Source organism: Pleurodeles waltl, chromosome 5, assembly GCF_031143425.1.
Source record: "Pleurodeles waltl isolate 20211129_DDA chromosome 5, aPleWal1.hap1.20221129, whole genome shotgun sequence".
Lineage (NCBI taxonomy): Eukaryota > Metazoa > Chordata > Amphibia > Caudata > Salamandridae > Pleurodeles > Pleurodeles waltl.
In genome coordinates this window covers 1721919008-1721941194 of record NC_090444.1, presented here as the reverse complement: position 1 = coordinate 1721941194, position 22187 = coordinate 1721919008, and the positions used below count along the sequence as shown (strand labels likewise).

Genomic DNA, 22187 nt, shown 5'->3' with positions numbered 1-22187 from the left:
TCAAGAGATTCTCTAAATCAGTCACACATACGGTAAAGATTGTTTAGCGGTATGTCAGACGCTGTTAGTCTGAGAGGTGTGATTTCAAAAGATGCTCAACGCGCTTATTTCCATTTATAATATCAATAAATATAATAAATAATATAATAATTTACAAGCGGCATTGTATCCAATCGAATTAATTTACAAGCGACATTGTAGTTAATGGAACATTTCACTAAACTAAAATAAGCTCCACAAAGTGCAGGAGGCTCTTTCCGAGTCACAGCTTGAGCTGTCCATGGGCTGTTTATCTTTTTATGTTGCTGCACTTAGGGGCATATTTAAGAGACCCTAACGCCACCTTAGCACCACCATTGCGTCATTTTTTATGTTAAGGCGGCGCTAATGTGGCATTTCCCCCGTGCCACAATGGCAAAGTGGCGCAATGCAAGCATTGCACCACTTTGTAAACCCTTGCACCACATTATGCCTGCGCCTGTCATAATGTATGCAACGGGGGCGTTCCCCTTTAGGGGGGGCCGAAAAAATGGTGCAAGGAAATCTAAGAGATTTCTTGCGTCATTATTTTCAGCACTTTTAACGGCTGCTCAGAGCAGGCGTTACAAGGGGGCATACCATTATTTATAATGGGCCCCTCTGTACTCTGCAGGAGCAGCGCCAACATTTTGGCGGTTATCCTGCAGAGTACATCAATAGCATTAAAAAAAAAAATGACGCTATTGTCCCCTTCCCTGCGCTGTGGTGCGCCATATTTTGAATACAGCGAACACATGGTGGCGCTACGGGGCGCAAGGAAATTGGCCCTGCATTAGGTGCAACACCAATTTTCTTAAATCTGCCCCTTAGAGTTCAGCTGTCACCCCACTTGTGAAACACTTCAGCGAGCCTCTCGTGATAGTCTCACAAAGCGTAGAAACACCCGTTTCCCTTTCTGAGTCACAGATTAAATAGTCTTCGCGCCCTTTGTTTATCCTCACATCTTGCTTTACTCGGTGAGCAGCTATTGTACTTTAGCCCGCGCCCTCATTAAAGTCTCACTAATCACAGGAATACTGGTTCCATTCCTAAGGTAGTTATAGACATTTTGAATGCGCTCATTAGTTACCTTTGGAAGGAAGAACAGGAGGCAAACACCTTCAGCAGTGGTTAGGAAGGGACAAGGGAAAATCCTGCCTCCTATTCTCATAGGCTGACTGTATCAAGGGTCAGCCAGTCAGAGGAGGAGGCGGGGTCCCAGAATGATTGTTCTCAAGTACGTAACAGATCCGAGCGAGCCAAGTACTCGACTGACATGCTGGAAAAACTGCGGCTTTAGGCAGCACCCGATTGCCCTTACCTCTGCCTCACACTGCGCATGTGGGATTTGGGCGATACTGAAGTCGTCTACTCACATGCGCAGCATGTGCTTGTACATGGGTGTGCTGCACTGCTACTTCCGGACTGGACAGTATAAGTGCCTTGGACCAGTCTTTCAATCTCCTTCTTCGTCCTCTAAGACTGGTGGGGCACCGCCCCCTACGCCCTTGTGCAGTAACCGCCCCTGATGATACTCGAAAAACACTGCTGCTCCTCTGAGGCAGGTCTTCAAATTTGTGGTTCCTTCCCACTCTTGTATTTCTGCTGAGTATTTTGTTTGGTCTGGCTGTGCCTGTTTATTGCATGGCTTGCAGAATGACTCCACCATTAACAAAGGTTCACTTCATCTTGTTTTTTATGCATGTCACTGTTTGTGGTGGAGGCCGTGAGGCACGTTTCTTCCCAGATGGGGTACTTCCTTGTCCACACCATGTGTTTTTTGCTTTCAAAGACAAGTAAGACGTTGGTCTTCCAACCTTCTTTCCAAGCTTGATCTCTCCAGAGGAATCTCTCCTGCAAGTGCATATGTTGAATGTTGGTTACATGCTGCAAGTTCATTCACATTTGTGGGTATTTGACACAAAATTGTAGTTTGTGGGTCCTCCTACTTGGGTGAGAAGCCCTGTTCATCAACGTTTAGCCGACTGGTCCAACTGGCAAACTCCTCACTGTGCAGAGCATGTGGGGAGGATGGCATTTCCCGTCAATGGGACAAACAATTCAAGAATTGTTGCTTTTGGTGGAAAAAGGCGAGGTACGTCCTGGAGTACATCAGCCATACCAGTACTTGGACAACTATGCATACCTTCCTTTGGCATTACCATTTGTTGCTTGGTATTTCCTAGATCTTTGTACTGCACTCTGTGTGTGTTTGGTACTTAACATATGGGTGTTGCAGTATCTTTGGCTGATTGTTATTGGTAGGGTGCTATTTGAAGCAAGACTATGCTCTGCTGATGCATCCTCGATTAAGTAATGTGATTAGGAAAAGCGGCCACTACTTACCGGTAATTTCATTACAACTCGTCTAACACTTCTCTATCTCATTACTTCTTTGAGCAACCTGTTACTGCATGCGTACTTCTAAAATGAGGGCTTGGTCAGGCTTGATACCCTTATGGGAAGGCGAAGAGGGGTTAAGCGATCACAATATGATTCTTTGAAGGAGAAAGCTAGACAAAAATCCCACAGATGGATCATTTATCAAAGCAGTTGTGGGTTACTTTTCAGCCTCTCAAACCCAGTTGCAAACACATGTAATAAAGTAGTGTAACTAGGAAGATTTGGACACAGTGTAATACATAATACCTGGAAGTAACTGAGGCATTCAGCAAGTGAACTCCACCTCATCCTTTTTAATCACATGCAAGTTTCTACTCACATGCTCCAATACAATTCATGGAATGAAAGCAGTAATCAGATGATGAGGAAATACAAATGCTGTGTAGATAAATCAGGTGAAAATAAACTCTGCTAGGCAACATATATACAATAATAAAATCCATCCTCGGCAATCACAACAGAAAACATTGCATCTTATAAAATAATTTATCCACTTTGGTAAGTACAAGCTTACAGTGTCATCTGAAACAATACACAGAGATATAAGATTGAACAAATCAAAAATAAATTATATATTTTCATTTCTGTTAAATACATTAATTCAATTCCAGCCATCTTTAAATAAAGGAAACGTTTCATATGAACTACTTGTGATCATGCAGGCTACACAATGTAGAATTTTAAGGCAAGTTTAGTATCAAGGCTTTGCAAAATCAGAAATGCATGCTCTTGTTTTTCCTGGGAAAATTGGTTCATTTTCATAGTTTAAAAAATTGTTGATGTTCATGGGCTACACTTCAGTGCCATCAATTTTCCCAAAGTGTGCCAGATTAAAATCCCTCTAAGGTATACTCTTCATTTAGTTACCGGAGAGGAACAGCATTGGTTTTAGCCGAATAATGTTTCTCAGAATGACCTGCCTCCAGTATTAGTAAACTTTGTAGAAATACAAAACAATATGGAGAATCCATGTGCAATATTTAGGCAGGCTCTGTGAAATGGAATGGAGCAAACTGATTTTGCCTCAGGCCACATTCTAGAAAAACATTTATACCACTGAAAGAAATGGATTATGAAACAATATGCAACAACACACAACAATATGGATTTATGAAAATGATAACTATTTAAAAAAACAGCCTTATTACATCATCAATTTCACTTTTGTGTAATGATAGGATAAACTTATTTATCAATAATGTTGCTACTCATTTATCTAAAAAAACGGAACAAAATGATTTGGCTTCAAACATAATCCAATATTTAACATTTGAAAAGTGGAGCAAATACATTATCTCCTGTCCCTAACATATATGCATTAAATGCAACATAAAATCAGTTTGCCTCATCTTTTGCCCTAGTGCCAATTCGGTTTATGTCATTTCATATTGATCAAGCTACAAATGGATGAAAATTGTTTTCTCTACTTTTTTCTGCCAGTCCAGTGTCTGTGACCTAGTCGCAAGGTGAAGAGCTTCTTGTTAAATACTTTTTTATACTTTGGTTTTGCGAACGTCACAAACAGTGCCAAATTATACTAATCAAGTTTTAAATAAGGAGAACTCGACCTGAAATACAATTGACTGCATTAGCATCTTCCTACATCACTTGGCGCAATATTTACTCTTATTAACGTACAATAACACATAATCACCAAAATGTGCTGCTGCAGTGGACTGAAATTAGCCAGTGCGAAAAGACACGAAACGAGTTAGTTCATATACACTAGGTGCAAAACAATGAATCCTGCTGCACATTAAGAGACTAATACCTCTACAACAACCACTGAGGCACTTCCCTCAGTGACTAAAATGGATGGAGGGTAAGGTGGACCCATCTTTAGTAAATGTTTTCAGAGCAGGCTGGAACGAGGTTGCTTACCATTTGCGTGAGCACAATTGGCCCAATTCACAATTCTTTTTCCGCACAACTAGGTTTATCTTAGCTCCCCTTAAAAAGAGCAATTTGGGCTTTGAAATTCTGGATGAGTGGGTTTTGAGAAGCACAAAATGTACATACAAAACTGGAAAATCTACCTGATCGGTGGACTGCTGTCCTTCCTAAATTTAGAATAGGAGCCCAAAGGGAGGAGGAGGTGGTCCAGAAAGGTCCTGGTAGTGCCCACAAACACGTTGGTGTGTGTTCACAAAGATCTTGCAGGTAGCTCTCATCCTAGTAACACACTGAAAACTACTCCTGTAGGCAGGAAAGAGCATCTCCCCAGAATGAGGACGAGAACACTCTTATTTTACTGGGATGCAGTGGAGTCGGGCTCACCAGAGGAAACAGTTCCGCTGCAGAGAAAAAGTTCAACGTGCAAACCCACATTTCCACGCCAATAGATTTCGCATAGGGGGCACACTTCTGTAAATATATAACTGTCCTAGATCTCTAGGAATACTAGTGGGATTTCTGAAACCCTTAAAAACTGGGGCCCAGATTTATACTTTTTTTGCGCCGCATTTGCATCACTTTTTGAGGTAAAAAGCGGCGCAAGCTTACAAAATGTAATTGTATTTTGTACGTTTGCTCCGCTTTTGCGTCAAAAAGTGACGCAAATGCGACGCAAACTTACAATATATAATTGTATTTTGTAAGTTTTCTTCGCTTTTGTGTCGAAAAGTGACGCAAATGCGGAGCAAAAAAAGTATAAATATGGGCCTGGATATCTACTACAAACATAGGAGAAAACCTGCCTGTGTAAAATTTTTAGTTTTGCCAGCTTTGGTTTATGAACTAGGCCTATTGAGGTTTTTTTGATATGTTGTGGCTTCTTTCTAAGTTCACTAAAGAGAAACGGTTGTGTATTTTGTTATTACTGATTAATGCTCCACCATATTTCTACACTACGCAACCCCAAACCGAAGGACTATTCTAGTCTGGTAAGTAACAAAAACCACCAAACACTTGTCAGGCGACTTTCAGCCTTGATTGAGCAAGCACTTGTCCTTTCAAACTCCTGAAATGTGTCTAAAATAAACAGACTGAACTGCATCTACCATCAGGGTCGGAATGGGATCACAATTAGGCCTGAGCACTCCCCAAAAAAGTGTCCCACATTCCCAGATTGCCCCTTTCATTGATCACCATTTGCTTAGTCTCATTGGATTAATTTTTGCAGAAATGTTGTTAAGTTGGGCATTTGAAAGCTTATTGAGCCGATAAAGTTGGTGACAACTAAAAGCACTGTAGTTTGGCCAGGCTGGCCAGGTAAGATTAAATGGCCACAACCACATTTCTGACTATGGTTCCCAGCTGGCCGTTTTTTTACCAACATGACCGGTATTTTAATGTCCCAGTTGGTACGAAAATAAACAAAATCACCCAAAGCTGGTATTTTTAACTCTGCTCATTACATACTTCAAAAGCAAACGTAATGCAAAAGCACATTAAATTGTTATCTTAAAGGTGAGTTAAACCTAGTCCTAGCCAAAGGCAGAAAAGCCAATTTAAAAAGGAATATGGACGGCTTTATGTAAAGAGTCCTCTTTATTTATCACGGCTCGGACCTTTGCAGAATCTGGCCGTTTATTTTTTGTTTGTGTAGTTTTATATAGCGGGAACTCTGCCCAAAAGTATTGGAGCCATTTACATGAGCACACAATCAAATTCATTTTTATTTAGACCTTGAGAAAGTAATTGATTTGCCCACAAGCACAGGATTCTGAGCGATGCTGGGACTCGAAAGTACTTTACAGCCTTTCTATTTTTTAATTCTCTCTGGGAAAAGGGGCCTCGCAGTGAGGCCGATGCAATTGCACACCCGCACTAGCCTAAAAGACACTAGGGGTGAGGTGACAACATCCTCTGCATACTTCCTCCTCTACTGCTCACCCTGGTCAGAATGTGGTGGACCATCATGGAGGTGGCAGGGAAAACTGCTGCTGGGCTGGGTCAGACACACTGGGGGCCCTGAGGTGACAATGGCCTAAGGGTGGCTCGGGTGGGTGGAGGCATGGCCAAGATGAATACACATTACAGTGGCCTGGTGGGGGCCTGCCAGACTGTGAAGCATAATGGGCCAGTTAACTGAGGCCCTAATAAAACCAGCCCACCTGTGACCCTGAGGGACCGACCCATTGGCCAGTTCCCGACTGCACGCCTTTCAAATCCGACCCTGTCTACCATAATGCTTTGGGAGGGCTGGTGCAAAATGTTCAGTATGCGAAGCACATAAGTGAAATGTGTGAGAGTAATCAGAAGGACGAAACGTGCACTACCCTGCATGCACTGCAGAGCGGATTGATTTTCATAAAGTACCTTGTCATGAGCAGTAAGAACAAATATCTAGGGTTATGACTCGACAATCAGGGAATCCTCAATGTAAATGAGATATTACAGTGAGGAGCTAACACAGCATGTCTCCAGTGCCTCTATGTTTGGCCAAGCACCTGCTTCTTTTATTTTTTGGCTCTTTCTGTCACACCCAATAATTCTGTTTGAAGCTTTTTAGTTTATACAAAATGTTACTTGAGTCAGAAATGCAAACACCTACCTCAGCCGGGTCTGAAATTTGCTAGATAATTTTACAGCATGTGATTTTTGTTAGTTTAGTCAAGGCTACCAACACTTGGGCTGCTTATATTTGAAGATAGAATAGAAATTCAGGGGCATGAACTGACAACTCAATTAGACTACATTAAAATAACAGAAAATCTCTGAAAACTTTATGTGAATTAAAAAGGCGGCTGCTTCTCAATATAGCCATGATGGCGACCAGGTACAGAAGACAAGCATAGGTGTGAGTTAGATGTTTCTGGCAGCCCTTGTGTGCTATACAATTACCTGTATTTTATTAGGGAATGTCGCTGCGAGACACTTAAGGGTCCTCTTCCAAAAAATGAGGGCTAAAAAATGAGGGCTAAATTAGAGAAGTTCTGTGCTTAGAGGAGTTCCACTAACTTTTGAGGTCTTTAGGCACCAGTGTAAACTAGTTTTGATCGCTGGTGGTCAAAGAAAGTTCCTAGAGGAGAGCACATCTATCTATTCAAGACAATAGGGATGTGTGACACAAAACCTCTAGTTCTAAAAGAGAGTCCTTGAGATGCCCTGTTGATGTAAGCCACCACTGTGGCAGATGGATATCCCTGCCTTGCCGGCTCCCAATCCAGTTTAAAAGAAAGGCAGACTTACTTTTGTTATCTCTTTACTCACCCAGAAGGACACTTTGTCAATATCTAGCTGCATTCTCACAAATTTCTATGATGAACAATCTTCATCTGAAGTTCTGACACCAACTTCCACAGCCATGAAAATCTAGAAAGGGGCTTGTGGCAATACATGGACTTGGGGTAGATATCACTGAGCACTATATTGTATTGTAACATACAAAGGTTGTCCATGTTGCACAGTCTTAAAAACAGATTGTATTTGCCTACACTTCTTCAAATGTGTAAGCCAGTACATGAGATAGCCTTCGATAAATACTTTCCATTAAAAATGCTGCCCAGCATATAGGATTTTGAAGGATTGTGGTATAAGCCGAAGAATGATGTTGACATGTTTAAGATATGCAATACAAACATAATGCTAATGAGAAGATATTTGGAAAACATATTTGTAATAAATTGCCAATGTTCACCTCAGGTATATTCACACTCATTGGTTGAATAATATAGCTAGACAAAAATAACCACATTTCATGGAGTGTCATTTGGAAGCTAGCATCAATGAAGTTTTGAGCTTGTCCCACAATTATCTGGATAGGCAGCCCAGGACCATTGGAGGCCTCCTTCCTAAACTATCACTTTTCACTTAGTATTCAACCAAAATACAAGAGCTCCAACCGGAGCACATGTCAAACGGCAATCTATAGGTTTAGCGGGTTGAAGAGGTAGACGATTAGCTATATATACACTGTAGATTCTGTGCAACCAGGCACTGGATTATACAGCATCCAATTGAGCAACTGTGCTTCGACATTTCCTAATTACACCAATTGCACAGCGCCAAAACAACATTTGCACCAAGTGATCCCGTCAAAGATGGCATCAGTTAAATGTTGTGGGAAACAGCACTAGAGGAAATCTGCACAATTAGGTGAAGGCCATAGAAGGCCATTGTCTTAAATCCAGGCAAGTTCATGACTCCGGGGTGGACACAATTAGGGACAGTAGTAATGGTTCAAAGATGAAATATTAATTAGGGCTTTTCGAAGCTCAAGATTGTTAAAATCTGCACATCTTCTTCATCAGAACCAACTATGCAAGTAGTGAGAATGAAGGTGCTCATGTGGGTGTGTATGTGAGGTTCATATCCCCTCAGATGAGTTCTGCACTTGAAGCCCATTAATTAGTGCAAGTTGCTTTTTAAAGGCAACATAGTGTTTCACTTGCAAAAGGTTCCCTCTCTCGGTGCACAATGGCACTGCAGCCTTCTCATCAACATTCAGCTGCAGTTCCCTCACGTTCATGTCCTCTAGTTCAGTGTTGTCCAACCTTTTTACCGCCGCGGACCGGTAAATGTTTGATAATTTTTCCGTGTCCCGCTTGTCCCATTGTGTGACAAGCGGGCCACGGAAAAATTATCAAACATTTACCGCCCGCCACAGTTCGGCGGCCCGGTGCCGATTGATCCACGGACCGGCACCGGTCCGCGGCCCGGGGGTTGGGGAACACTGCTCTACTTTATCATGCTGCCCATATTAATACAGCGTGCATTAAAAACAATACATTATACCAACAATTTGTTAACGTTTTGTGCTCATCTGTAATCGCCCCTTCATCAGAAACTAGCAAATGTACAGTAGACCGTTGTACTGTAAGAATGCGTATTTTTTGAGTTTTTAAAATAATAAACTCTTAGCCCTTCCGTAGAAAATAAGGTAGGATTGCGCAATACTCGCTGGCTGACACGGCAAGCACTAAAAATGAATGAGATGTCATTACATTCTGGTCATAACAGTTCACAGTAAAAATGAATCAAGAAAAAATATTTCACCATCTTATTGTGTGTTTTGTGACCATGCTGCAAAATAATTTTGCAAAGAATGTGAAAATATCTTGCGTAATTTTAAAGGCAACGTGATGCCTTCTAAATTTGGGCTCTGTGTTGGCTAACTGTTTTGCAAGAGCAGCCAACAAAGTTTACATGTGACTGTTGTACACAGTGTCCCCAGTACAGACATCCATTGTTCTTCTATTTATGATGTGATGACATCATCAGAATAGTGCTCTTCAAACAGGAAGTCTCCAAACCAGGTGGCACCATCTTTGAAATGGGTAGCCAAGAAGCGTATCCCAAAGTCCACTGTATGAGATGCCTCAATTTACAGTGAATATTTGACTAAATTATAGCTGGGCCTTCTGCATTTAGGGCCAAGGGCAAAACTGTTTTCAGATGCCCATCTAGCTCACAATGTGTTTGTGACTATGAATCAAGGCGTCCTACATTAACTATGGAAACAATTAGAATTCTAACATTGTGAACAATTTAAGGAGGATTTCAATATATCTGTGAAAAGTGACAGTATATTTAAGTAGTCGATGAATCTGTTCATTGTGGGAATTGTAGGAAATATTGTCTTAAAAGAACTATGAGGTGTTACAACTCTACTCCTCTTCTTGCCAGCGAGGCCTCCTATTTAGGGCAGTAAAACGCAACTCACACCAGCATGGGTCACTAGAGGTTAGTTTTCCTTTTGGACAATCTCCGTCTCAATTTCAGTCTTTTGTGGTTTATTTAAGATCCAAGAACACAACAATTCATTTCAAATGTGCGTGGTGAGCATGTTATCAACATTCTCTACATCACACAAAGAACCAACTTCCGGGGAAAGCTAGCCCTTTCAAAAGCGCTTCCAGCCTGGCTTCTAAGCACATCCTTGATTCTTCTCCATCTCACAACTGAAACTTTCTTTTAAAAAAGCTACTATGTGACATTATTGCATATATTTACTAAAAATACTGAAATGCTACCTCACACTAAATATCAAGGGATTTCATTTAAGCGTGAGCAGGTAAGTCTGCTTAAATTAACATTTTTCATTGATACTGACTTCAGTTTTCTTGGGTTTGAGGCTGATGTGTCACAGACATTTATAAGGAGTGAGTTATTCTTTACAATTGAAATGATGGTGATGCCAGCAATACAATTGTGTTGGTAAAATGCGGTAGCCGAGGGCGGATGGGAGAGCAGTCTGTGAGCGAATACTTCAGTAATGATTCTGGGTGCTGGCTATGCTGGTTAGGACTTGGAGAGCCTCTTGGCCACATCCGCGTACGCCATCTCTGTTTCTTTGTCGGCTGCACACGTGTTGGTAAATTCGTCCCTCGCGTACGCGTTCTTCAGGTATCGCCACACTCCCGTCATCTCTGTTGGGATCTCGTAATTGCGGTATTTTTTTGCTACAATCTGAAAAAAAAAAATCAGAAATTCAGATTAATCGGGTTTTGCTGCTGCCTGTTCTTTATTTAAAAACTGAGTTATCCCCAATCTAATTTAAATATGTTTAATACTTATTTAAATAAATGCACAATCGAACATGCATACAGTTTTGGTCATATTAAAAAGGTTAACAAAGTTATTTATAAACTAAGGACCCGAGTCACAAAACATTAAAAATTTATTTTGCTTTTCAAACAACAATCCATCCTCATGCTATGGGCATGCTATTCACGGGACTAATCTATCCGTTGCATTGATTCTAGAGGTCAGATGTTTGAACTAATCTGCTATTGCTGTTGCCAAGGCTAGTGCTATGTTTGAATAGCAGGAGAAAAAACACTGTGGGACAGATTTACTACGCAGTGGTGCAGTGCGGTGCTGCACCAAAATCTGCAGCGCTGCCCCACTTTAGAAACACAGGGATGCACCGGAAGGTGTCCCTTCCTATACATACACAATCTATAATGGCGGTTTGGCACTTCTATGCAAATCGCCATTTTGAATGAATGTTTATGTGTGGGAAAATTTGCAGCACCGCACCACTTTAGAAACACAGAGATGCACCGAGATGTCACTTCCTGCACATAAACAATCTATAACAGGGATTTGGCACTCCTATGCAAATCGTCATTTTTGAATGAATGTTTTTGTGTGGGTCTGCACTTGAGCATTCATTCATGGCCTATTGCTTTTTCCATGTGTGCTGCAGAATGCAGCACACATGGAAAAAGCAAAAATGTGAAGGAATAAAAGTATTCCTCCTCTTTGTGCCATGCTAACGCCACAACTGGGGTGGCATTAGTTTTTGGCGCTGCCACAGATTTATGCCTTCTTGTAAATATCTGGGGCAGCGTCAAAAGCAACGGGTGTTGTTCAACACCTATTAAACACCCCCCGACACAGGAAACTGCGTAGGAAGGGCCCATATTACAAGGTGGCATTAAACCACAAAAAGTGGCTTAGCACCGCCTTGTAAATGTCACACACTCCACAGCGCAATAGGAGCATCACAAAAAGTGACGTTCCGATAGCACCAGGGCCCTGTAAATCTGGCCCTGTATCTACTGTATGGTCTCTAACTTGAATTCACTTACTGAGACATGTATAAACATTAATGTAATGAGGTATTGTTTTTTATACATAAATACAGTTGAAACAGTTACAGTCTCTAAAATATATTTTCACAATGTGTTTGAGGAGGGTCTGAGAAGAAAACATGTGAACAATATTTGTGCCGGCCCCTCTATTTATGTATCCCCCGTTTTTAAATGGGCCTTACTGTGTGGAGAAGAAAATCTGTTTTCTTTACCTAAATCTTGGTGACGCAGGGTCACTACATTTCATTTAACACAATAATATATAACAAATATAATCAATGTTTTCATTACGTGAACAAATTTGCATTTAGATTAATAATAATGAGTAGGTTTCACATAATGAAAAGAAATGAATGTTTTTAAGGCATTTTCATCCTAAGTTAATGTCAGTTATGGTAGGCCTTAGAATAACTGGCTCCATGAAATGCTGTATTTCTAATTGCTGTGTATTATCTTTTTCTTGTTCCAGGCACCCAGAGCTACAGTGACCTTGTTAGTCCAAAATGTTACTGATGAACCTTTATGTGGACCCAATTAACTGAATGTTAGCTTTCTGCTCCTGGGAAGAGAAGGAGTCAGAGAAAAAGAAGTCCTCCCTTTGTTTGATATCTCCGGAGGATGTGAGGCTGGAACTGGTTATTAACTTGCGCATAGGAAGGAGGCTGACACTCATCGTGAATGTTTATTTTGATTGGTTCTTATTTGGTGAGAACCTATACAATGTATCACTTAAACGTAATGTTGTGTTTAACTGTGTGAATGTGTCCTCAGTTAGTTAGACTTGGATCTGTCCACCCTTGCAGGTGGATATCCTTTCCCTCCCTTGAGACCGGCGCCTCTTCATGTTTATGCTCATAGAGTCACTCTTGAGAGTAAGAACTTCCTTTTCATTGTAACCAGAACCTTCATTTGGTTCTACGTGCGATCTTAGATTTTATATGTGATATATGGGATTTTATATTTTATATTTGCTGACACCTCCTTCTTCTGAATTTCCCCTTTTGCCTATAACCTTAGATTAGCATTAGGGAGATTTCCTTCAGCAATGCAGAACGTCTTGATATTTGCATATTCTGTCTTTTAATAAACTGTTCTTGCATTTGCTAATTAACTTGCCTGGACTATATTCATAAATGCTGTATTCAAGTGGTTCTCGATTTATGATTCACCCGTTTAGTTTTGAGATTGAAACTTTGTCAATCTGCTAATAACACTTATTTGTTTGCAAACTTTCTCCTCTGTCATTTCTGTGGGGCAAAAACTGCTTTAATGGCATATGTTCCTGAATTTATTATTTTAGCCTCAGTTCAAGACAAAGGTCCATCAAAGTGGACATAGCAGAGGTCTGAGTTTGTGCTAAGTAAGAACAGTGCAAACACCATCCTTAACTTTTCTGCTATCAGTCTCTAATAATCCCCAACAATAGGCCTTTCAGAATCCTGTTTTGTCTGTTGATATCAGTTGAGGTTTTGAGCTGCGTTGTGACATAATTCACCGGATGGTCCTTTTAAAACGAGAAGGCAACTAGAGTCCATCAACAGTGTGCCTACCTAACATATTCAGAGATCAAATTTATGACAGGCAACTGGCTATTTCTGCTTCTCTCCGCCTCTTAGAAAAAACTACAACATGACATCTTTTGAAAGTGACCAAATCATGGGCTGCACTCTATATATTAGAAAAAAGAACAGATGATGGATGGAATGCGGAACAAATCAAACATTCCCCCCAAGTCACAGATCAAGGTTTAATCCATCATTTTCTCTGCTCACCATGCCACCCCAGTTTGGACACAGCCATATGCAATTCAGTCTTCACCCTGATGACAATGGGAACACGCCAGGCTGAGCTGCCAAGCCAGGTCCTCACTTGACCAGAAACAGGAATCCTGGGACTGCTTTCAGGGTATAAACCCTCATCAGTCAGGCTAGATTGAATCCAGAGGCACGGTGAGCATGGGACCCATGTCTGGGCATACCCTTCCCACTTAGGGTGAGAAAAGCAAACAGAATAGATGATGGACGGAATGCAGAACACATCAAACATTCATCCCCAGGCACAGATCTAGGTTTAATCCATCATTATTTTCTGCTCACCATGCCACCCCAGTTTGGACCCAGTCATATGCAAATCAGTCTTGAGCGTGCTCCCCATGGGAACAGTCCAGGCAAACTGCTAAACCAGGTCCTGCCTGGACCAGAAACAAGCATCCTGGGACCAGTGTTAGGGTATCACCCTGCATCAGCCAGGCTAGATTTAATCCAGTGGCAAAGAGAGCAAAGTGAGTGTGAGTGCAGGGTGAGAGATGTGTGAGTCCTGGTTGAAAGGTGTGAGTGCTGAATGAGCAATGTCAGTACAGACTGATAGGGCATGGTGAGTGGTTGTGTGTAGAGTGAGAAGTCAGCGATAATGGGGTTAGTGGTGTGTGAGTGCAATGTGAAAGGTTAGTGAATGCTCTAAGTGCAGGGTAAGCATTTTGAGTGCAAGTTGAGTGGTGTCTTCAGTGGTGTGTGTGTGTGTGTGTGCGCGCGCACGCAAATGGAGTGATCTGAGTATGTAGCCAGGGCCATAGTTTTGTCAGTATTATTAATGGGAGTATGGGCTTCTCATTTCCCAACAATTATGCTGGGATATCTTGTTAAAAGATATTATATGGGAAACAGGAAATAAGGGGGGGGGGGCTCAAAGGGCAGTGGAAAGACAAAGGGGGATGGATTGTTAGTTGCACTTAAAACACAAAATGTTTCCAACTAATCAACATAATTAGGCCTTCAAATTTGAGACATGAAAGTGTGTGTGTGTGTGTTTTTTTTTTTTTGTCAGTGGGGTATTTAAAAATCCGAGGTGAAATCCGACAGACACTTAATCTTAATCGCCTGAAAGTACCTGGAACCCAACTATTCACTACAGAATAAATTTTTGGGGGGAGTGTAACACCCCAAAAACCCATCCTAAAGCTACACCTCTGTGTGGTGTGAGTGGTGCAGAGTGTGTGAAGATAGAGTGAGCGGTGTGAATGTGCAAGGTGAGCACTGTATAAGTGTACAGGGTGACGGGTGTGTGATTGTACAGGGTGAGAGGTAGGTACGTGGTTAGAAAGAGTGGTGGTTTAGAGGTGAGTGAATGCATGGTGAGAGGTGATGAATGATGTCTGTGTGCAGGGTGAGCAGAATCTGCGCAAGAGGTTTATTTGCACAGGGCGACTGGTGAGTGAGTGTCAGGTGATCAATGAGTGAGTGCAGAGTGTGTGGTGTAAGAGTGTAGGGTGAATTGTGTAAGTGCAGGGCATGCAGTTTGTCAGTGCAGGGTGAGAGATGTATGTGAATGCAGAGTGAATGCTGGGCCCTGTGTGAATGCAGGGTGACCAGTGGGTCTGTATAACAGGAAGAGAGGTGGACCCATGAGAATGCAGGGTGAGTGGTATGCCTGTATGATTACAGCTTGAGCAGTAGGTATGTGTAAAAGCCAGGTAAGAGGTGTGCCTACGTGTCTGAAGATTGACTGGTATACTTTTGAAAGTGCAAGGTGTGGATGTGTGTGAATTAATGGAAAACGAAAACTGAGAAATCACTTTGGAGGAAATCAAATCATGGAAAATCAATTTTAAGGAAAGACAATTTTAAGGAAATACAAGCAAATCGGTTAATTGAATGAAACATTTTAACGGAAAGATAATTTTAAGGAAAATTCCTAAATTACATTCAGCCTGGGTGGAATTTAGGACTACTGTAAGTTTTTTGGGTTCAGGGGTGGCTAATGTTTAGGGTGATGAAGGGTATTTAGGGGTCAGGAAAGACTGGTGTTCAGGCATAGAAAGAGGTTTTAGGGTTTAGAGATGGGTGGAGTGTAGGGATGGTGAGAGGCTTTTAGGGTTCACAAATAAGTCTTGCTTATGTATGTGAGGTGTTTTTAGCTTTCAGGGATGTGAGGAGTGTAAAGGTGTTGAGGGGTTTTAGGGTTCATGAAGGGTGGGGGTTTAGGGCTTGTGAGGGTTTTTAAGGTTCAAGTACGGGTAGTGGCTGTGGTGGTGAAGAGTTTTGGGGGTTTGGGATGGGGTTTAGGGTGGTGAGTGGTTTTAAGGATTTTGGGATGGGTGTAGATCAAATGTAGAAATGTTTTTTTTAGGATTCATGGATGAGTAGTTTAGGGTGATAAGTTTTCATAGGTCATGGATGGCTGGTGTTTAAGGGGTGGGGAGGGTTTTTAGGGTTCAGGAATGGGTGGAGTGTGGGTGTGCTGAGATGTTTTAAGGCTATGGGATGGGCGGGGTTTAGGCGTAGAAAGGGGCTTTTAGGGCTCAGCAATGGGTGGAGTTAGGGGTAGTGAGTGATTTTATATTTCAGGGATGGTGTAATTTTGGGGGTAGAAAGGGCTTTTAGGCTTCAGGGATGAGTGTAGCTTAAGTGTGGTGAGGGATTTTAGGGGGCAGGGACTGATGGTGTTTAGGGGTTGTGAAGGGTCAACGATGGATGGTGGTGAGTCAGCGAATTAGAAGCATCCGAAGTAACTGTTTGACAGTGTAAAAGATAAAAATCCGAAATATTGTCCCCTGAAGTAAAGCCCTGAAATACAAATTTCAGACAAAACTGTGTCTGGAAGTAAGCCCTGCAACAATTGCTTTCACACTTAAAACATAGACATTCAAAAGCCAATTTCAACCAAAAAGACGTTCTATGAATGGGTTTCTACAAAAAGGTAAATTCCATTCATTCTGAAAATTTCCATTACACAGTTTAGATGAAATGGTTCCCCAGTATTTGTATTGCATGATATTGTTTTTCTATGAAATCACAGACAACCCAAGGTGCACCACATTAAAGCCTGACCTATTGGCATTGCCAATGTTTGTTTATTCTTCTATCTACCCGACGAAAAGATGATGACATACACTGTTAGCCTGCTAGTTGCCTTGTGGGAAGCTTATGCTACAGACTGGTATTGGGTTGCATTTAATGTCACAGATTACACTAATAGAAAAGGATTTTGGGGCTTGATTTAGTGTTTAGCGGATGGGATACCCTGTCATAAATGTGGAGGTGTGCCTGATGCTTGCCTTGCTAGAAAGCGGGTGCTCAATACAGCAGGCCTGAGGTGGCTATGGTGTCAAGCCTACGATTAAGATACCGGGTTGATTTGTTCATTTGGAAACGTTATGTCAGGTGCCATAGGTCTGGACTGTTTATTAAGAACAAAGGAAGTAGACCTGACTTATTTACTGTGAAAATAATATGGTAAAAGGAATACAACTTTAGGAGTAAATTGTTGTTACGCTGCGTTAAAGCCTGTATACAGGTATTTTGTTACATGGTATCTTGTAGATTCTCCTATCAGCAATGAGTTTAGTATTGGATGCACCATGTGACCAACACTAGTGGTAGAACATTTGCACTGTGGTAATCCTTGTTGGGCCCTCTTAGGAGAAGATGTATATTGTTTTGCTTACTATAATTTTGCACATAATTTTAATGTTACGCATGGTATTTAGTTCTGTGTGTATTAAAGTACTTTGTCATGTTAGACTGGTAAAACAATATTCCACAATACCATTCCAAGAAGAGAGCCTGCTTATATGTATTTTACTTTTTTGGAGCTTTTTTAATTGTAAGCACACGTCGGTCAAGCTTAGGTGGCAAAGTTGTCATATTAACTTGTATTCTCTTAATTTATCTTGCATGAGCTTGAAAAACATATATATATATATATAGTGCCACGGGCACAAACAGATTTCCTTTTAGGTAGTCTGTAAAGTTGAACCCTTTTACCTAGGGCTCACAATTTCGAGTATATTTTAACATTTCATTTTAGAACCAATACCACTTTTCCTTTGTATCAAGGGGGTACAAAAACTAATTAAATTTCAGGAACATAATCTGAACACATGGTTTTTGGAACAGCCACATTCAACCAAAAATCTACATCCCCTGACTAAGCTGTTTTCCAGTTTCTAAGCTCGGGGTGTTCGTAAACACGTGATCGGGGCCGAGTGACTGGGGGGCCGAGCTTGTAAGTGTAACAAGAAGCCCGGGGTGCCGCCCTGCGGATGCCCTGCAGCACTGCATTGTATTTCAGCCTTCGGGGGCTCTCCCTGGATGCTGCTGACGCAGGTCAGATGTATGGGATGTGGAGGGAAGCATAGGTGTGAAACGTCAGCCAGCGCATTCGCTTTGAAGCTTGCTCAAATGCATGGCGTGGCGGCCTAAAAAGACTGTAAAACACCCCCGGGCCTTCCGATGGTATGCGCCATTAACTAGAGTACACTAACTTGAGCCGGGCCACCCAAATCAGTTCTGTAAAGTTTACTCTTTTGCTAACCGTGTTCCTTGGTTTTCACTGCTCACCTGAGTGCGTTCACTGTAATCTCTGTATATCGTGTGTACTCGTTCGCTTAAAAATGAAATTAATAATTTCCTTATGCTGTAAATGGGACCTCAATCCAACTCCCCAAACCCTGCTCAGACACCAAAGAAAATAATTCCAAGGCCCTGGAGCCAGGCAGGGCTGGCCGTCTGGAGGAAAATTAACCTAAAACAGCATTGGAAATGCTACAGCCGCTGGCTGGTAAGGGCGGGAATTTGCCCACACGCAGTAGGACCTGGTGTGCTCGGGGAGATTCCCTTGCTGCGTTTAAAGAGCCAACTTACATCTCTGGACCATTTGAACAAGCAAGGGGTGTCCTTGAGCTGCGATCCATGTATGCCTCGGTGTTGGGGGCCGTGACTATTCTAAAACTCTCTATTGAATTGTGATCTCACATGTAGACTCGAGCATTATTATTATGGCAGCACAATCCATACTCTATCTATCCATACATATCTAATAGTTACCCTAGAGATTAATAGAAAAGGGATTACTCATGGGTGGCCTCTAGAATATGGTTGTGCAATTTTTTTTTTTACCCTAAGGTCCCTCCAGTAATGAAGAATTACTGGGTAAACTGGTAATTCCGGTCCTGATTCCCCTGGATATTCCTCTTTAGTCTCTGGTATTTCACCCTTTGATTTCAGCTTTTTTCAGCAATTGTTTCCGGTCCCAAAGGGATTACCAAGCAGGGACATAATGTGCAGTGATGACAGCTCCCCGGAAGTATGTGAAGAGAGGCTCCCCAGTCTCCAATAATCTTAGATAGTCATTCAGCAGTGACATAATGTGCAGTGATGACTGCTCCCCGGCAGTATGTGAAGAGAGGCTCCCCAGTCTCCAATAATCTTAGATAGTCATTCAGCAGTGACAATGTGCATTGATGACATAATGTGCAATGATGACAACTCCCTGCAGATTGTGAAGAGAGGCTCCTCAGTCTCCAATAATCTTAGATAGTCATTCAGCAGTGACAATGTGCATTGATGACATAATGTGCAATGATGACAACTCCCTGCAGATTGTGAAGAGAGGCTCCTCAGTCTCCAATAATCTTAGATAGTCATTCAGCAGTGACAATGTGCATTGATGACAGCTCCCTGCAGAATGTGAAGAGAGGCTCCTCAGTCTCCAATAATCTTAGATAGTCATTCAGCAGTGACATAATGTGCAATGATGACAGCTCCCTGCAGAATGTGAAGAGAGGCTCCTCAGTCTCCAATAATCTTAGATAGTCATTCAGCAGTGACATAATGTGCAATGATGACAGCTCCCTGCAGAATGTGAAGAGAGGCTCCTCAGTCTCCAATAATCTTAGATAGTCATTCAGCAGTGACACAATGTGAAATGATGACTGCTCCCCGGCAGTATGTGAAGAGAGGCTCCCCAGTCTCCAATAATCTTAGATAGTCATTGGTCTTGGGCAGAATGGGGCCCCTCTGAAAGGTTTGGGGGGCCCTGGTTGGATGGGACCCTGCCTGCACCGCAGGGGCTTCAGAGGCCTGTGTTATAATCCTTCCACCAGTTTTAGGGTTTCCGGGGCCAGTGCAGAGATAAACAAGCTTTCTTTTTCCAGTACTGCATTGCTAACAAACACCAACAACAGAAATTCCAGAATCTTCCTTCCTCTGACGGTAGCTGCTTCGACTGTGACGTCATTCACTACGACACCTGTTTTTTAACTGTTTTCAGTACAAATTATCCCAAACATTGTAAATGTCTCTTGAGTGTAACAACGAGAGAAATTTAGCAGATTAAGCTAAGCTTTCAAATTGTCTGCAAATGTTTGCAAAGGTTGTAATAAAATGTACCAGTTTGCCGTAATCCAGAGACCATTTCTTTGGTAGTTTGTATGTTGCATGTAATCAAAATGAAACAATATACCTCGCTGCCAGACCTTGGTGTATTTTACTTCCACTACATGACTTCTACTCTAAGCTCACACTTTGTTTTCAGTTTCATTCTTAGAGCTGACCACAATCTAGCTCCTAGTGCTAAATGCAACAAAGAGCCAACATAAAATAACAGCATTGCTGTTAGGTCGTGAATCCCCTCACTTCTGTACCCTGGCTTCTGAGGCCCTCATTCTGGGCTTCTCTTTATCACTTGATAGAGCATGTCTAGAGCGATGGCTTCTAGATCAGGAATACCCGGTGGAAGTCAGCATGAAAGCACCGATTCACCCATACCATTAGGCAAACGTTGCAAATTATTTATTTTGCCGTTTTGACATGGCAGAGTAAAATGTCACACATTGTCGCTGCCACCATTTTCACTGAACTTTGTGAATCTCCTGGCTTTCAGGTCTAATTCCTTCTGGAACCGAGCCAATTCTTTCTCCTTCAGGGGCTTGGCTGCTTCAACTTTCCTTGGTGATTGGTGTGAGCGGAGAAGGCTAGGTTGTGAAGCCTTATTTTACAGCCCTATAGTCCCACTCTTTCAGCATGGCACTGGTGACCGAAGAAGAGTACAGGCCCCAAGATCTGTCCTCACTACACATTCAAGGTGCTTTCCAGATATGAATTCCTGCCACTTGCTGGTCCATAAAGCACCAGTTTTTTCCCTTAGAATCCTGGAACCATTCCACTAGTGGGCTAAGCCTAGCTGCCTGGTAGTAGTGGGTTATATCTGAAATGTCAAGGCCACCCTCCCTTGCAACTGACCCTCTTGGAGTCAGAAGTCTTTCTACTTTTTGTGTCCCTAAAGTGGGCTTCCTGATCAGAGCCTCAGGGACAGAGAAGGCTCCAACCACCTTGAATTGGTCACCTGGACACTGCCTGCTGTGAGTTGAACCCCTTAAATTTTGCCATCCCAGTCCTCAATCCTTGGAAGTGGGCCTGAAGGTGCTCCGCAGCCCAACTGTGGTCTTTTGGGCAGAATCCACGCATTGCAACGTATCTCCTCACAGCTCAGCATCAGGATCGCTATTCTGCAATATATTCCTGACACAGGACCCACAGCTGTTCTGAACTACCGCTGTGCAACACCTCCTTGATGCAGGACCTCTCATCGCAGCCTACAAACCCCTTAGAACCACAGTTGTACAATATATCCTGTACACAGTTCCTCTCTGCCCCACAATCCTGTGAATTGCTGCGTTGTGACGTATCCTTGACAGAGGACCTCGCATCACAGCCTGCAGCTCATCAGATCTACTGCTGCGTGACACATCCTCAACACTCCCCAACCAGCATTTTGTTCAACCGGCATAACTTGGTCCCTGTCGTCCTGGTCTGCCATGCCCAGATAACAACAGCTAATGCTTTGTGCTTTTAAGCACTGTTTTAGCTAAACCTTTAAAATTGCATATCTCTGGTTCTACTGATTGGATTTTGGTCATTTTGATATCCAATAACCTATTAAATTGACTCGATTTTTCAAAATTAGTGTGGGATTTTTCTTGTGTTGTGTTTTCTCTTTATTTCTGTTGGAAGTGCTGCATAAGTAAGCCTGACTGCTTTGTGCATAGCTACCAGATGGTTGAGGACAGGATAATTTGGGGTTTGTTTGTATATCAGCCTGACAAAAATTGTGGTTGCTGCTTAAGTAGGGTTTCACCCCCCACTCAGTCAGTAACCCAATTGCCTACACTTGGCATTCAACAACTCCTGCATTTGCAGCACCTACGTTTGGATCCTAATACAAACCTTTGGCTCCTGGACTTATCCATCATTTTGTTTATACAATAAGTATTGCACAAATGTGATTTTCAGTGCACACTGCCACCCAATGCAGTTGTTACAAACCTGAGCTAGCCTAGGTGACCTTTGATACCCAATGTAATGTGCTGGTGGATATATTTTGTATAAATTGCGGTCTGGAGATGAGTTTCTGGACAAATCTAGCAGTAGGAACAATTCAAGGCTATTGTTGCTCTTGGGTAAGGTTGCTGGTTCTGTAAGTATGACTGAATTTCCTTGACAAAAT

General features: G+C 42.1%; 1 protein-coding gene across 3 annotated transcripts in view; it reads right to left on the bottom strand.

The window, feature by feature from the left end:
- Positions 1–2893: 2893 nt before the first annotated feature.
- Positions 2894–22187, bottom strand: part of CLIC5 (chloride intracellular channel 5) — a 584489-nt gene continuing 565195 nt past the window's right edge. For all 3 annotated transcript variants that reach the window (XM_069236099.1, XM_069236098.1, XM_069236100.1), the window contains one exon: positions 2894–10773. In XM_069236099.1, coding sequence (XP_069092200.1) covers positions 10606–10773 — 168 coding nt within the window. In that variant the 3' untranslated portion in view covers positions 2894–10605. The remainder of the gene's footprint in view (positions 10774–22187) is intronic.